A 17342-nucleotide genomic window follows, 5' to 3' on the forward strand; every position below is an offset into this window, starting at 1 on the left:
TGGCACAGTGTTCGGGATCGCTGCCTCACTTCACTGGGTCATGTGTTCAATCCCGAACAGGGGCCCTGATTCAGAGCCGGACGCTCTGACAGAGCGCTCGCTCTGAATCAGGGAGTCTTTTTTTTTTTTTATTGGAGCGGTCTCCTTGCCACCCACAGCTAATGCGAGCGTCCAGGATGATGGTCGCGATGGTCAAGACCATCGCGACCATCGAGCTCGCGACGAGACCCTTGTGGTAGGGTCTCGCGGCCGCAAGCCCCAGAGAGCTTTCGGCTCAAACAGAGCCGAAAGCTCTCCCACTGACATCACTTGTGATGTCAGTGGGGCCGCCCCCAAACGGTAGGCATTCCCATGGGAACGCCTCCCTCTGGGCAGCCACCCCCCCCGACCCGCCCACCAAAGGGGGCGTGCTGTCACTCAACATTGACAGCACGCCCCCTTTGGTGCGAGACCCGGAGTGACTGATTGCCCGTCGCTATCCGGGTCTCCGCACTCTGGGCCACCATCGACCCGGTTGCGAGCGCTCAGCGCTTGCGACCGGGTCTGATATCAGGCCCAGGGTCTGATCTGTGTCTAGTATGTTCTCCTTGTGTTTGCGTGGGTTTCCTATGAATGTTTTGGTTTCCTTCAAAAACATGCTGATAGGATAATTATAGACTAGTATAGAAATAGATACATACAAGCATAGGTAGGTAGGTAGGTATTTAGACTATAAGCGCCAATGGGGCATAGGAGGTAATGTGTTTGGAGCTGTAAGAATAAAAGAGCTTTAAATGGCTTTTGAACATTTTGTAAAATGCGGTAATGTGTACACGTGGGTGTTGCCGGTTTCTTCATTTCATAATGATACATAGCTATGTATGCAGCCTGCGCGTCTTGTAATATAGAGTAGGCATGCAGTCATTTCCCATACGTGGTGTATAATACTGTGTCTCTGGAAGTGAAGCGTTTGCCTGGAAATCAGCACTATATCTAGACAGTCAGACTATACAGAGGATTAATTAAGCAGAATATAAAATAATTGGATACATACATTACTGTATTTACTAGTAAAATTTATATTCAAAAAGGACCCCACAACCCATATATCTCCCCCATATGTAGCCGGATGAGAGCTCTGGTGAACGGCAAATTGATCTCAACGATCTTTAACAAAATATTGTAATTCCAAACTGAAAACTGCAATCAGGAAATTGTACTGTATTTATTAAGACACAATGTCAGCGGGTTGCTTCAATTTATTTATTTTTTTTGTAATTTTCTGTTTTTATACAATATCACATCTTTAATAGGATTAAAGCCTTGGTTTCCTGTAGTTATGACCTTTATTCCTGAATAATATTAGAAAATGTACAGGATAGGGCTTTAATGTAACACGTCCATTTACAGACTGTAAACCCTAGGACACACCTAGGCCGATACGAACACCATCGCGTAAGCCGACTGTTCGCTGTACTGTAACGTTGTAATCCTTCTGATCAACGGCACGAAGGCCCCTTTCCCCCCCCCCCCCCCCCCCCCAAAAAAAAACCACCTTCCAGGGTCCACTTGCTGCATTCATGCTAATACAACTGCCACACAGGAGCAAAGGGAGGATGACGATTCTCTAGAGATATACAAGAGGATGTGACTCATGACCCATTATCAGAGCAGTCTGACAAGTCAAGAGATGCCATTGATCTATATCTAGAACGGCAAGAGAACTTGTACTATCTGTTGATGCTGCCGACACTCGCTTGAAGCATAAGAAGTGCCGGGGAAGGATGTTTTTGAAAACATGATTTTTTTTTTTTTCCCATAATGAACATCGGTTACAAGAAAGATGATGTTTCCTCGTTCTATTAATGGGGAGTGATCATGCACGATCTGTGATAATAATCAGATTTGTACACGGTGTAACTCATAGTACCCTCAACCCAGAGTTCTCACCCAGTTATGATAAATGTGCAGGAAAGTTTGTGGCGGCGTTTATGGGGAGACAGCTCATGTGAAAAGGAGGAGTCTCAGCAGCAAGAGACCTATCTGCAAAGTGCGGTGGAGGCCAAACCTATTCCTCGCCAGGCCGGCACTCCAGTATGAGAGAGCGCATGTCTCTTAGAGCACCCTGCAGGCTGTCGGACAGTCTCTCAGCGTCGGTCTCCTGACAGCAGTCAAAAGCAGAGACGCACACGGTAATACTGTTTTGAGAGGGTGCAAAGCAGACGCTGTACCCATCAGGAACCAGGGGTCCATAACAGATCACACAGTCCATAGGAGACGACACCTGGTACGGAGAGAGAGGGAGAAGGAGAGAGTGTTAGGCATTAAAGTAATCTGTATTATGTACAACTGATAGAAATGCACAATTACCCTCTGTACAGCCAGTATGTCAGACAGAGGGATATTACCAATGGGGTTTCTCTTTAAGTAACTATCATCGCACATAAACCCATAATGGCGTCTTCACATAGGAACCTCATCTCAGCAAGGCTACAATAGCGAGATCAAAAGAACAATTATAATACTTATGATGTTTGGTCAACTGTGTGGCCACTGGGTGTTGGTCATCATCATACTGTGGGCCTATTTTTATGGGGAGGCCTTGGCCTGTAGTCCCAACCCACCACATTATTAATCTGGCCCTTAGTGCATCCCTCCAATGAAGTAATTTTGTTGACAAGCCCAGTTTTTACGTTTTTTTTTTTACAAATATCAATGTATGATCCAGCAAACAGTTTCTGAGACCACCCCTCAAATAAATCTGTTATTTTACCCACATCAGTGGCAGCCATTTTGTGAACTGAATCAATATGAATGAGAAAGCAGCTTTTAAATTCACCAAAAGCCAATAAACTCATTAAGGCACACAATGTCTTCTCATATGGGTTCACCCCACAAAATGGCTAACATCCCTTTGTGTAAGGGACAGGTGCAATGTAAGTAGCCCTGAGGTCTTGTTTTATGGGAGAACATTAGATATCCTGAAACCATGGCCTGTTTGGGTACTTGAGGAAAAGGTTGTGGCTTCATTTGCACTCTCTGCCAGACCTGTCCTGTGAAGAGCTTCCAATGAGAGGACACCGCATAGGACGTATCCATGAGGAGCGAGGGGAGGGCCAGACCAGAGGAAATACACAGCATTTTCAGGGCCAGGATAGCCCCATCCACAGACTGCCCCTGCAACACCTAGGAGAACACAGACAACTTACAGTGAGCCTCATGATGTGAGTGGAATGAAAGTGTTAATTTAAAACCCTGTGAAAGAGACATTGCGATGTAGAATTTCAGCTTTTACTACTTGGCGGAGCCATGATCATCCGCCACAGAGTGGAAAGTAACCATGTCTTGCCCAATTTCCAAAGGCTAAAAAATAACTGGTAGTTGTACCAATGTGAGGAGAGGAACCTCATCAGCCACATAGACAAGGAACAGAAAGCACGCGAGTACAAAAGGTTTTTGTCCTTGGCAAGATGCTCTTAAAACTATTTTACCACCAATAACTTTTCTATGTGAAGTCTGGTTCGGTTTGATGTAGTCACAATCCTGGCGCATCCTGGCTCCAGAATCCAAACAGTAGTGATCCTGACAAAGAGGGTCAGAGTTAGGCACTAGGGGGGGGGAGGGTCAGAGTTAGGCACAGGGGGGGGGGGGGGGGGGAGGGTCAGAGTTAGGCACAGGGGGGGGGGGGGGGAGGGTCAGAGTTAGGCACAGGGTGGGGGGGGGGGGGGGGGCAAGGTTAGGCACAGGGGGGGGGGGGGGAGGGTCAGAGTTAGGCACAGGGTGGGGGGGGAGGGTCAGAGTTAGGCACAGGGTGGGGGGGGAGGGTCAGAGTTAGGCACAGGGTGGGGGGGGGAGGGTCAGAGTTAGGCACAGGGTGGGGGGGGAGGGTCAGAGTTAGGCACAGGGTGGGGGGGGAGGGTCAGAGTTAGGCACAGGGTGGGGGGGGGGGGGAGGGTCAGAGTTAGGCACAGGGTGGGGGGGGGGAGGGTCAGAGTTAGGCACAGGGTGGGGGGGGGGAGGGTCAGAGTTAGGCACAGGGTGGGGGGGGGGAGGGTCAGAGTTAGGCACAGGGTGGGGGGGGGGAGGGTCAGAGTTAGGCACAGGGTGGGGGGGGGAGGGTCAGAGTTAGGCACAGGGTGGGGGGGGAGGGTCAGAGTTAGGCACGGGGGGGGGGGGAGGGTCAGAGTTAGGCACAGGGTGGGGGGGGGGAGGGTCAGAGTTAGGCACGGGGGGGGGGAGGGTCAGAGTTAGGCACTGGGGGGGGGGGGGGGAGGGTCAGAGTTAGGCACTGGGGGGGGTGGGTTAGAGTTAGGCACTAGGGGGGGGAGGGTCAGAGTTAGGCACTAGGGGGGGAGGGTCAGAGTTAGGCACTAGGGGGGGAGGGTCAGAGTTAGGCACTAGGGGGGGAGGGTCAGAGTTAGGCACTAGGGGGGGAGGGTCAGAGTTAGGCACTAGGGGGGGAGGGTCAGAGTTAGGCACTAGGGGGGGGAGGGTCAGAGTTAGGCACTAGGGGGGGAGGGTCAGAGTTAGGCACTAGGGGGGGGAGGGTCAGAGTTAGGCACTAGGGGGGGAGGGTTAGAGTTAGGCACTAGGGGGGGGGGGGGTCAGAGTTAGGCACTAGGGGGAGGGTCAGAGTTAGGCACTAGGGGGAGGGTCAGAGTTAGGATGCTGGAAGGGAGGGTAAGCCTGCGGGATAGGAGGGTTAGAATACTTACCCGCATTTCCACTATCGGAATTACGCTGCTGGGATTCTGACCGCCAGCATTATCAGCGCCGGGATCGCGTACCCAACTCCTTGTTTTAACTGGTTCAGAAATACGCCTTAGATATGTGCTTAATAGTAATCCGCACATAAAACTACCCAGGTATGTGTTGTATACAGAATGGGACTGATGTAATTATAATCATATTATTTTCCCAGAGGCTATGGCAGCACCGGTCAGCTTTCTTACACCACAACACTGCCGAATCTGTCCCCTTCCTAATTTCCATAAAGGATACACAGGCATACCTGCAGGAGGGACAGCATACAGGTAAAGTCATCATAAGTGATCAGTGTCTGTCTGGAACACACAGCATGCCTGGTACAGTATATGGTTTATTATTTATTCAGGGAGTGTTGCTCTATGATCACTGATGCATTTTGGAAAGAAGACAAATTGAACTGTGTTGCAGGATATCACAGAACTGTGCACACAACACATGCACACACATACTGTGTATTCACACATGCGTGCTAGGTTTCCAATTGGGAAAACATAAGGGGGAGCTGGGAGATACAACATAATATACACAGCAACACCATATAAACAATCAAAGCATATTATCAAATGTTACAAATCTGATGTGTGGAAAATGTACAGTACTTATTAGTTATTATATTATACTCCCCTCCCTTGACGTCTGCATTTATGAATGAATATCAATCATGTGTAATATAGAACAGTTTATGCCACAGGTATGTGGGGGCTCTCGAACTGTTGCAAAAGTACACTTAAGAAACATGTAAACTTATAAACACCACAGTCCAGGTATTAAATGCCACCATAGAAACTTTAACTGAGTGCGTCATCTTTCCGGTCAGCTCCCCTGCAGGTCTCACAGTGTCCGGATTGGTCTCAGCAAGACATGACAGAGAATGTTCAGTAACCTTCAGCGTGTCTCAGTCACATTGAAGGTTATGGACTAGTGATCCCCCCTTATAATGGACTATACAATTACGTATCACAGGGACTAATACAAAGTTCTGAAAATCATAGCTGCCCTTGAACAGTACATGCTGCTATTAGTGTGTGTAAGAGACATGCTGAATTGCTGACAGACCAGAGCGCAAATACAATAATCAGAAAAAGACTAGCACCACCTACTGGTTATCATTGGGAAATACAACGCTATGATTTTTTTTTTGCAGAAACCAAATTTTCAGGGCGAGCACAGCAGCATCTAATGTGATTCATAAAATAGGGAAATAAGGGACAAAAAGGCGGAAAATGTACATAGTATTACAACAGTATGGGATGTATGGAAAATCTTACCTGTTCTGTAGCCGCTTGGTGACTTTCTACAGCTTTCAACATGAGCGAAAACTTCTCCCCTGCCTAGCCCACAAACACACATTGTACATGATTAGAGACAGGTATACTATATTTATTATTATAATGATTAGTCAAATGCACCTCATCACCTACAGCCAATGAAAGAAACCATTCTGTAGACCAATTTATAACAATGGATCCTATTAATTCATTGTAAACCAGTGACACCCCTGAGACAAGAGATGCTAAAATTATCTATCTGGTTCCTAGTGCATTGATTGGCTGCAGTCTCATGAATATGGGTTTGTTTAGGCCCCCAGAAAGTCTGCCCCTAGTGACTGTAGGCCATTTGTACACTTTAAAAGTCAACCCACACTTCCCCCACAACAATCATGTGACCATATAACTCCTCCCATGAGGATCCACAGTCATGTCACATGGCTTCCCCCCCCCCAAACCCATGAATTACCGATTTGTTGGGATCATCTGCAGCTTGTACGAATTCCAGCGCCTCGGGGGAGGAGCAACGCACAACATCCGAACGCCCTCGATGAAACGTTCTAAGCGAGACTGCCTCGCAAGTGGCACAGAGAGAGCCATGTAACCTGGGTAAGAGGCCAACATAATAAATCGGGCAAGCTAGACAAGGACCCAAGTACCTGTAAGGACAGATAAGCTCATCTTCCTCCAATTACTCTACCTGTAATATGCCAGTTGGAGGCAGATTTGCAAAAACGCCCCGGGTCTCATGTTGTGCCTCTTGGGAAATGTCTTCCCAAAATCAGGAAAAGAGAAGCAGCAGATGTCGAGGTCATTGACCAATCTGGAGGCGAGAGCAATCCATCAGACATTTGTTAAAGGGACATCATATATTTGAACAAGCTGGATGTAGAAATGTAGAGGAAGGGGTGACACCATAATCTTCCCACAAGAGTACACCAGCAGCTGCACATGATGCCGTCAGTGTTTGGATTGGCTACACTTCACACATGGCTACACGTGGTCATAGAGGAGTTGGATAAACCAAAATACACTTGGTGCAGCCATTATTATTATTTGCCAATTGGCTATAGGCCGTTTTGTCCTCGCCTAGGGATGGACATTGCAAACCATCAAAGTTCCTGATTCGATGGAAATGCTTTGTTCGTTCGATATCGGGTTTGTGATGATTTCCACCATCTTATGCTGGTTCCGATAGCTCATCGATTGGTAAAGTACCTACTTTCAACTGCGGACACCAGCAAGAGGTGTCAGCTCCACAGTTATTACCGTGCATGCACAAAAATCCGTCTCCTACTGCGCATGCGCAGTTAAACCATCAACTACTTTTGTGATGGCGACATCACCGCCACCATTATAACCCCACCCACCCTGCTGTATGTCCATGCGTAACCAGGTTGGAGGAAGGACTACAATGGGTAATCTGAACAATGCCAAAGACTCCTAAAGAGAATAAACATCCAGTAGATCTGTTGTGACAGAATAAAAGGAGAACGTCACATTATAAAGATATTAATTATAAATATTGTGGTTGCCAGTACAGTTTATAAAATATTTTGACAAACTTTATATACATTTACAAACTTTACTAGTTTCTGCCTTTTCCCCACAGACACACATAAGGGTATGTGTGTGGACGCCTACATCTTCATTTTATTATGTTTCTAAAACGACAACTAAACCCAAAAGATGTGAGACCAATTATAGAGTGGAACACAACAACCATTGTATATAAAAGAAGCCTTTAGCCAAGCCTAACGATGGGGGCTTTGTTTCCAGAAGCAATGTCATTTCTATTCAATTAGCAAAACCAAATCAGCAGAAGGGCCCTTTATGTAACAAGAATGAGCACTATATAGCCCTAATGAAATTAGTTGTCATCTATATACAAATGTTGTAGTTGTTCTATCAAGAGTGATCTTAGTAGGCGATGTACGGATAAGATGGGAAGTGCTGGAGATTACGCAGACCTCTGATGGTTGTGACACTCTTCGGGACTATTTTGCATACTTCTATAGCCGCATCAGTATATTCTGCTGCACTTTACAATTGGGAACAAAACAGGAATTAAAACAAACCTGTAGCATAACAGGCAAAGAGGTCAGAGGGCCCTGCTTGCAAACTTACAGTAGGGTTAAAACAATTTGTCGACATTCAGAATGTTAACATGGATAGGAGACCGACATGCGGCATGTTTAGTGTACGGATGTCCGTAGCAGTGGGGAGTATTGCTGATGCTAATCCTAAACGCAGCCAAACCCTAACATCATCCTATCTTCAGCTGTCACTCTCTTATCAACATTCACCAATGTCAACATTACATCATGTCGGCATTCTATCGTTGTCGACATTGAGGATGTTGGCATTCGGACCATGTCCACGTTCTCAATGTCGACTGCCTCTAGAGGGGAGTTTTCAGGGAGCGCTTGAAGGTTGGGAGGCTAGAAGAAAGTGTGAGGGAGGGCATTCCACAGAGTAGGTGCAGTCCCAAAAAAAAAGTCCTGTAACCATGAATGAGAGAAGGTAATGAGTGTGGATGGGAAATGCAGATGTTGTGAAAGGAGGGGGGGGGGGTCAAATTGGAAGATATTTTGAAATAAGCGGAGAGATGTTTGTTGGTTTAGTCCTGTTGATTGCTTTATATGTGAGCAGAAGTATTTGATATTGCATTCGGCAACCAATGTAGGGCCTGAAAGAGCGGAGCAGTAGTAGAACAATAATTTGTAGGGAAGATCTACCTCGCTGATGAATTAAAAACAGATCGAAAGTCTGTTCAGGCAAAGACCAGTAAAGAGACAATAATCAATAATAAGTGCATGAACGTTTGCAGTGTCTCAGTTTGTGGTAGATATGTTTGTTAGACGTATGTAACAGGATTTGGGTAATACCCACCAAGAGATCTTGTGGGGGGGTTGGGTTTATTGTTGTATAGTAATTAGAAACAGTGAGGTGGTATAGTGTTTGCTGAGGGCCAGGTGACATGAATGGGTTGGGGACGGGATCCTGATGTCACAATGCCGGCGGTCAGAATCCCGACAGTGGAATCCCAACAGTAAAAAGCACAATGTATTTTGACTCTTACCCTAACCCACCCCTCCCGTAGCCTAACCCTAACCGTCTCTCAGCCTAACCCTAACCGTCCAGTCGTCTAACCTAGCCGTCCCATTCTACAGCCTGATCCTAACCGTCCCGTCCCCTAACCATCCTTCCTGCAGCCTAAACCTCCCCTTGTGCCTAACACTTACTGGTTAGGATTGTGACAGTAGGGGTTGTGACAGTACGGATACCGCAGTCGAGATTGTGACAGTCAGCATTCTGACTACATCCCAGCATGAATAAGGAGCATTTCTCAGCACGAGCCCAGTTAGTAGCATACATCAGATGAGCTACCTATGTACTTATCACTTGCACTCCCCTTCAGACTGCACCCCCCATCCAAACTCACATGTCCAGGTTCTGCTTGGCTTGCTCTATGTGCTGTTTGGTCTCTGGGGGGAAATTGAAGTACAGCTTCCTTGGGGGAGGAACCCTGGTGATAGGAGTGCGTGGTGGCAGCAGACTGGGACCCCTGGAACTGGTGGTGGAACAAGAAGAGTGATAACATTATACTTAGAGGGGGGGCACCATGGCACTGCCCTTTATCACAAATATCTAACAACTATTTCATACCCCAGGCACAGCTAAAGACACAACACACGCGCCCATCACTGGTACTATTTTATACAGGCTTCCTTAATTCAAGTACTCACTACCCTGCGCACCACGGTGATGGCGACCTGCTTTACACTGACTACGGGTGATCTTTTGAATGTCCACCTACAACCCGGCGGGAAGCAGCGGCTTACATAAGTCGCTACTTTGTATCTAAAAGCCCAAGGAGTCATCACAAACTCCACCACTATACTAACAATCTTATTACATTACAATAATAATATACCAATAATACCATACAGTCCAACATATCACATACCAGTAGTCCAAAACATGGCGCAGCATCCTCAGCACCGCAGAGGCATCAGCTGTCGCTTGATCGTAGATCAGACCGCAAGTTCCATCTTCTCCCACCACGAACTGCAGGGGTCATACTCAGTGTCACTGTAAGCGGTGGCTGGCTAGGCAGTGGCGCTGCCAGGCGTTAGTTGGTTGGGGCAATGTAGTGAGACATTAGTAGAGAGCAGAAGGGTGTAACGTATGGATGCAATGATAGCGAGCAGTAGCTGCAGTTACTATTTGAACCTGATAACATTTGGAGGCACAGGGGTGTAGGGAGGAAATACTAGGGCTCACACCTGCAGGGTCTTGTCAAACCAGCGGTTGCCGCTATTGGCATGGCTCCCTCCTCCGTGCAACATCTGGGCGGCTGTGCGGCTGCTGTACAGGTCCTCGGAGTACTTCAGCGCCGTGGCATCCAAACACACAGTCATGATGCTACGCTGGATACTGTGCACAGACTCCCTGTTCAGACGATCTGGAGGGCAGACACACAACATGGTCAGGCTTAGTCCTCACTACACTTCAGTTCTATCATTGTCCGAGTCTCCGGACTCACCCCGGATGAGGGAGCTGTACGCGCGCCCCCAGCTGTTTCGGTGGTCGGTGGTGAGCACCCCCACTGGCTCCTTGTCAGTCTTTTTGGAGTGTGCACGCAGGAACAGCATATGCTGGTGAATCTGATCTTCCGTCAGTGGCGAGCCATCACTGTTGTACACATCAAGCTCGAAAAACTGATAGAAGGTGGTAAAGGAGGAAAAGGGGACTTATGTACTAAGACAAGACAGTTTATTTGTTAATATATATTTGTTTATATGTTGCAAAGTGCAATTATATGATGTAATCTATAGCAACTAATCAGATATCAGCTGATAAATGTGTAATGTAGCCGGACAAATGAAAGATGATGTCAGTTATGTGTTTCAGGACATCACAACAATGATAAGAAGAATATAGAGAGAACAGAAAACAAAAAGGGAACTGTAGGGGAACCTGCTGGATATTTAGGTGAAAATATAAATAGCGTAAAATGAATAGTTAATTAAAATAAAGTTCTTATTTGAAAGGGCGTCTTATTACAATCACACAACAATGGGTAACAGTTGCCATATCCTGACTGGAGAGGTTAGCAGTGGGCAGTACATGAAGGCTACATGCAATGTAAATCATTCACTGTAGACTCAAGATTGTTCCCTGCAGTGTCCTTCAATAGCCTTAATGACAGGAAGTCTGACGTGTACAGGAGAAAAAAAATCCTCCCACGTGTTCAGTGACGTAGCTCAAGTAATATGATTACTGCGAAGCTCCCGAATGATTTGGTGTGGTATAAAAAGGTCGACAATGTATATGTTGACACATATGGTCTCCATTTTATTATTCCTAACCGTACCTAAACCGAACCATCCTCATAATGCTTTAAATCCAATCGTTCCCTCCAGCAGCCTAGCCCTCCCCAAGTGCCTAACCCTAAAAATGTTAAAGATAAACAAAAACAAATCATGTCTTGATCTTTTTTTGGGGGTCAACCATTGGTGTGTCGACCATATGAACCTGTAGACCCTTTGCACTGGCGACCTTTACTACCAGAAAACGTTTTGTACATGTCGACCATCTGGTGTCGACTTGTACATTGTTGATCCTTCATGCAGATATCACTTTTAAAAACGTTATCCCCAGCACAGTTACCACTTCGTGGTAAGAACGCTTCCAGACAGACAGGTATCGACGTGCCCTCACCTGGTAGTTCCTGCAGACAGTCACATGATGGGGAGGAGATTTGTTTGGCTGGTGCAGGAGGACCCGATCCCTCTTGTGGCCGGGCTCTCTGCAGGATCCAAAGAACTTGTGATACTGATCAGGGCACAATCTGCGACCCCGCCATAACTCTTCCAGACCGTCAGGGCTGTAAGGTAGAAGCAGGAAGAGGGGCTTATTCCTTTCTCACTGAGGAAACGACACCATCAGCGAATCAGCTCCGTGTGAGGACTTTCCCTGGGACCGCCACAGGGACAGATTCCAGCAGTAGATCTATTCTATTAATAGTTATACGACGGTGAAGGGAGCACTTGGAAGACAGCAGCTAATCATCTAGGTACCCAAGCAGCTAGGACGCGATGTACATATGAAATGCGGCATCTGACAGCGTAGCCACTGCTCTTTCCAATCAGGTGTTCCATTCAGTACACACCTCCTGTCCATACAAGTTTAAAAATCCATACCAATATTGATTGTCTGCTGGAATCAGGAAACAATGGGGGATCCCAAGCAAGGACAGTGTCTCTGGCATTGCTGTTACAAAGCTGATCATCCTTCTTAACTTTGCTTTCAAAATCTATAACAATATATCAGATGCATCTCCACATAGTGAATGTGGAAACCGTCCACTCATAGAGGGTCCTGTGTCAGTAGGAGCCCGGTTTGAGACACCGTCTCTCACTACAGAAGCGTGCGAGATATATAGCAGGGGTGATAAATAAGCAGCCGGGGTATGGAGGTACAACAGGAATAACATTGCAAAGCTAGAAAGTTGGACCTCAGACTCACCTCTCGATTTTGGCTTTGAAATCCAGGACACCAGAGATCAGTTTAGAGGCAAATCTGAAAACACAAGAACATTTTAAGAGACGCCAAGGGGTAAGTTTACTAAAGTGAGAGTTTTTAGAAGCGAGTTTTAAAAGTGATGTTGCCCATAGCAACCAATCAGATTCTAGCTATCATCTTCTAGAAGGTGCTAGTTAAATATTAAATAGATTCTAATTGGTTGCTATGGGCAACATCAGTTTTAAAACTCACTTCTAAAAACTCTCACTTCAGTAAATTTACCCCCAAGACTAAACAGGGTTAGAGATCTCCCACCTCCAACACGCAGCGGATACAGCAATGGTGTGTGGAACCGACACTCATTAGAATGGAGCGTATCTAATTAACATCAGGGGCATCGTTGGTTCCTAGTGAGTAGGCTGCCCTCTCAGGATGCCACGGCGCCCAAATGACAGGGGCAATTTAAACCTTGAGAGACTGGGGTGGATTCACTTCAGGGTACATCAATATTTGGGGATAAGGTTGCAAATGTATTATTTTTACACATCCAGCATAAAGAACAGCCTCATACTGTGTACATATATGACATAAGAGTAGGTGTACTGTAATGTCAGTGGATAGATACGGTACAGACCTCAGCTGTCCCCTCCAGTCTTTGTGCTCCTGCTGGGGGAGAATGACGGCTGGGCTGGAGTGTACAGGGAGCGGCAGATGATTCTCTAGGTAGATGCATTCTTGTCTCCAATCTGTGAGCTAAGGACAGAATAAGGGGACAGCGTGGATAGATCACCAGAGACTGGGGCAATCAGAGAAGGGTTATATGCACAGAGAGGATAAGAGGTGCAGTTCCACAGGGTGAAGTGAGAGTCTAATGAATGAACATGTCAGGATGTTGCTCCTGTGGACTCACCCAGTTGTCGTTACGCTCCGCTCTCCTCTGTAGCTGTCTCTCTAGCTCCTCTCCCTGTCCTCTGGGGCGTAGAAACTCCTCCACCAGTTCCCGGGTGCTCTCCAGCTCATCTTCACTTACCAGAGGCTGCAGGGAGCGCAGGTAGCGGGCAAGGGTCTGGCGCAGGTCCGGGACTGGCTGACGGACGAGCGCAGAGTTGGAGTGCAACCTACGGAGAGAATGGAAGGGGAGCTATGGAGGGGAGAGAGCGGTACTCAGGATTAAACAGCTAATTTCTACTTAAAATAAGAAGCAAAAATCACAGGAATTAAAATTGCCATTATACCTGGAACCAGATAGACCAAAAGGGAATTATCCCATAGGCAGCACAGCAAACTGAACTACAGCGCTCCGTATTCATAATCCCCCTCCCTCATTACATTCCCACTTACCACCAGGTGTATTCTAAGCACAAGTACATTCAAGTGTATGTTTATAGAGGTGGAAATGTTGCCCATAGCAACCAATCAGATTCTACTTATTTATCTAGCACCTTCTAGAAGATAATAGCTAGAATCCGATTGGTTGCTATGGGCAACATCTCCACTTCTAAAAACTCGCACTTTAGTAAATATAACGCTATGTATCACCCTTTTAATACTGCCACTAGCCACCCTAGCTAGAGTTTTCCCTGCACGCCAAACTTGCATTTATAAAAAGCGATTAGTGCTTGATTCCTGGTGGTACACAAAAGGTACGCAGTATTGGCAACTGATTTTTTTAAAATTCTTATGGTGCATACACACGGTCAGACTTCTGGTCGATCAGATAACGATAGTTGTCTAATCGTCCTGCATGTGCTGGATGTTCGATATAGAACATCCAGCACATGCACCAACTATAACGACCCGCGATTAACGATTGCGGGTCCTTATAGTAACCAGGCCAACTTGGTCGATATCGACCAGGTTGGCCTGCATGCACGAGCAATGGTCTATATCGATATCGACCATCCGTGCCCGCACATCGTTTGAAAGGGCCAGAAACTGGTTGATTTGAACGATATGATCGATATCGTTCAAATTGACCAGGGAAATCTGACAGTGTGTATGTACCATTAGAACTATTTATGTAAACAGGAAGAAATCACTGAAATAATCTCAGAAATAAAACAAACATCTGAATAGTATGGGAGTCGCTATAAAAATGCTGCAACGCCGAAGGTGGGCACCAGGACCTTATCCCATACAAATAGAAGTACCAATTATTACTATAGTACTAACCAATAATATAGATTATGTATTAGAATCTCACAGCATATGTACAACAGCCTAAAGTTACTAATATATGCAGACTACGGTCTCTACAAAGGAAGCACAGTTATGGGAGTTGCATATGCAGTATGGACAACAGAATTATTAACACTGAAGGTGCCGCAACGCTCTGTAGGTTTAAGAAAACTTTGACAAAGCCGTAACTATAGTTGCAATGCTCTGCATCCTCTAAAGAACATTAATACTATGCAGGTCCCTAAAGCTAAAATACCATGCTGGAGTCTATTGCATGTAATTACACAGCAGTCAAGAGAGCTGCAATGCTCTGCAAGCCTCTAAAATCATGAAGTGATAGACTGCAGGTGTCTGGAAAACAGGATTAATGAGATATCTCACCGAAACCCTGAGGGGTGCTGTGTAGTATATCAGATTCCGGATCATCCTGCCAGCTGCCCCCCTCCCCTCTGGGACAAGGTGAAATTTACCCCTAGGGGTTGTCCACGGCAAGAGGTGTAGAGGGGAGGAATAGGCCTGAGTGGCATGGGTGGGACAGATCCACACTTCCTGCTGGGTGGAGCCTGCATTAGTGGATAGCTTGTACACGTGTGTGGGGAAACATATGTTGTAGTCATACTTTCTCTCATGGACCTGCATAGCCTCTGGTAATGTGTAACCTGATGTTACTGCTTTATCATTGATAATACTTCTTGTGAACAAGGGACTTTGTTTACAAGAATCACTAAAAGGACACAATGTGCAGAGCTGCAGGACATTTCCTTGTGGTGTGATCTTGCACAGATGATTGGGCCCAGGGAAGGCGATGCCTGTGCTGGTGTCCAGCCCCCTGATTGTGTGACTGTGAGGAATCCTCACTCCATAATATAGCTGCCCAGAGAACCATGTGCTGCAGCCCTGCCCAGTGCATGTTCTATAAACACCATGTGCTCGCCCTAACCATGCCTACAGAAATCTATAGTGCACATACAAGCAGCACAGCAGCAGCTATCACAGGAGGAGTTCATTACTTCAAATTGACCTTTTACCATACTATAGTTACATGTTCTGTGCATACTCTACCAAAAAAACCCCAATAATAATAATTAAAGCCTGAGTTTCACCTGGTTTTAATCAGCCAAAGAACCTGTGTCCTGGATTAAAGGGATTTTATGGCAAGCCTATATAAATATATATACAGTATCATGGTGACTAGGAATTAATTTGCAAGGCTTATCCTTTAAGCCATGTCGGGATAGCTGCTCTTACACCAGGGGTCTTCAACCTTGGCTCTCCAGCTGCTGTGGAACTACACATCCCAGCATGCACTGCCATAGTTTTAGCATGCTGTTATATCAAAAAGGTGGCAGTGCATGCTGGGATGTGTAGTTCCACAGCAGCTGGAGGGCCAAGGTTGAATACCCCTGGGGGGTATCCACTTAGCGATTTAAACAAGCGATTGCACGATAACGATGTCGTTATCGTGCAATCGCATTCAAATCGCGCATGTTTTGGACGGAAGCGACCCGCGATGCGCGTGCCCGCGGGTCGCTTCCGACATCTGACATCGCCCGTACATGCAGGTCAACCTGACGATCTCGTCATGTTCAGCATGTGCGGGGATGAGTGATGTGCCGGGACTGAACGAGTGAACGTTCAGCCTAAGCACATAACTAGCTATACAAACGACAGCACGATTGCAATGTCGCAATTGTGCTCTCTTTTGTATATCGCTGAGTGGATACCCACCGTTACACAGTTGTTCTTGCAAATGCAAATCCCTGCACTTTCATCGCTGGCCATAACGGCGAATATTTACACTGCTAGGTTCTGCCCCGTCAACATTGCTGATCACGCGCAACTAGTGTTTCTGTGCATGCGCGTCCTTACGTTGCGTATACACACTAAAATGTTCCGGAGAAAGCCGAAGAGATCCCTCTTTGTATTCTGATACTGTAGCTGCTGAATTTGGCGTAACATATAGATGACAGGCTCCGAACATCGCAACTTTCCCGTGCATTGTGGGCCTGATTCAGAGATGGACCCAATGCCGATATTTGTACATTTGAGCGATTATTTGCCTCTGCGCATGCGCAAAAAGTCCTGAAAACCCCAATGGCGCATGCAATCACCTGAGTGTACGCAGAGCAGCTCTGTTGTGTAAGGGATTGCTGGTATTGGAACTGGCGGCACACAACCGTGGGCATTCCTGGGTAGTGACTGGGAGGTGGCCTGAGGTGTGCGCAAGAAAAAGTGTCTCATGGGCGTGTTATAGGAGTGGCACGGGCGTATCAGTGTCACGGCTGTGTCCCCGAACTTGCAGGAGGCTCCCGATTCTTTGGATAACCCCCCCCTGGAAGACTATGCATTCTCCCGCATCCCACCCACTTCCTAGTGAAGTGGGCATACTGGGGAGAATTGTCCCGTGGATCGGCGTTCTGCGAGTATGGGACGGGACCTAATGAGGCGATTATATGAGAATGGTGCCATTTGGCCCCGCTCCCTATTTCTCCGGATTTGCTGCATTTCACTGCAAGGGAACGGGGCTTAATGTCGCGTGTAGTCTGGCCCCGCCCCCATCGCCGCTCACTTGCATCTCCTCTCCAGGCATCTCTCCCGGAGAAGAAAATCTAAAAGTAG

General features: G+C 46.7%; 1 protein-coding gene across 1 annotated transcript; it reads right to left on the reverse strand.

The window, feature by feature from the left end:
* Positions 1-1223: 1223 nt before the first annotated feature.
* On the reverse strand, positions 1224-15547 carry LOC148506605 (carnitine O-acetyltransferase-like). The gene is made up of 14 exons (XM_088446687.1): positions 15105-15547; positions 13456-13686; positions 13180-13298; positions 12549-12602; positions 11742-11907; positions 10564-10738; positions 10304-10482; positions 9985-10085; positions 9460-9588; positions 6715-6837; positions 6484-6619; positions 6015-6077; positions 3028-3165; positions 1224-2263 (listed from the first exon to the last, which is right to left on the reverse strand). The coding sequence occupies exons 1-14, from the start codon at positions 15360-15362 to the stop codon at positions 2048-2050; spliced, it is 2088 nt and encodes a 695-aa protein (XP_088302813.1). The 5' UTR covers positions 15363-15547; the 3' UTR covers positions 1224-2047.
* Positions 15548-17342: the final 1795 nt, after the last annotated feature.

Source organism: Taudactylus pleione, unplaced genomic scaffold, assembly GCF_031769625.1.
Source record: "Taudactylus pleione unplaced genomic scaffold, aTauple2 ptg000400l, whole genome shotgun sequence".
Classification (NCBI taxonomy): domain Eukaryota; kingdom Metazoa; phylum Chordata; class Amphibia; order Anura; family Myobatrachidae; genus Taudactylus; species Taudactylus pleione.

Excerpts from the sequence above, each read along its gene's own strand:
- LOC148506605 (XM_088446687.1), bottom strand. The coding sequence starts at position 15,362 with ATGCAGGTCCATGAGAGAAAGTATGACTACAACATATGTTTCCCCACA. Across the intron at positions 10,086-10,303 it reads GGTTTGACAAGACCCTGCAG|TTCGTGGTGGGAGAAGATGG; the intron begins GTGTGAGCCCTA and ends TGACCCCTGCAG. Across the intron at positions 2,264-3,027 it reads GGAAGCTCTTCACAGGACAG|GTGTCGTCTCCTATGGACTG; the intron begins GTCTGGCAGAGA and ends TCTCCGTACCAG.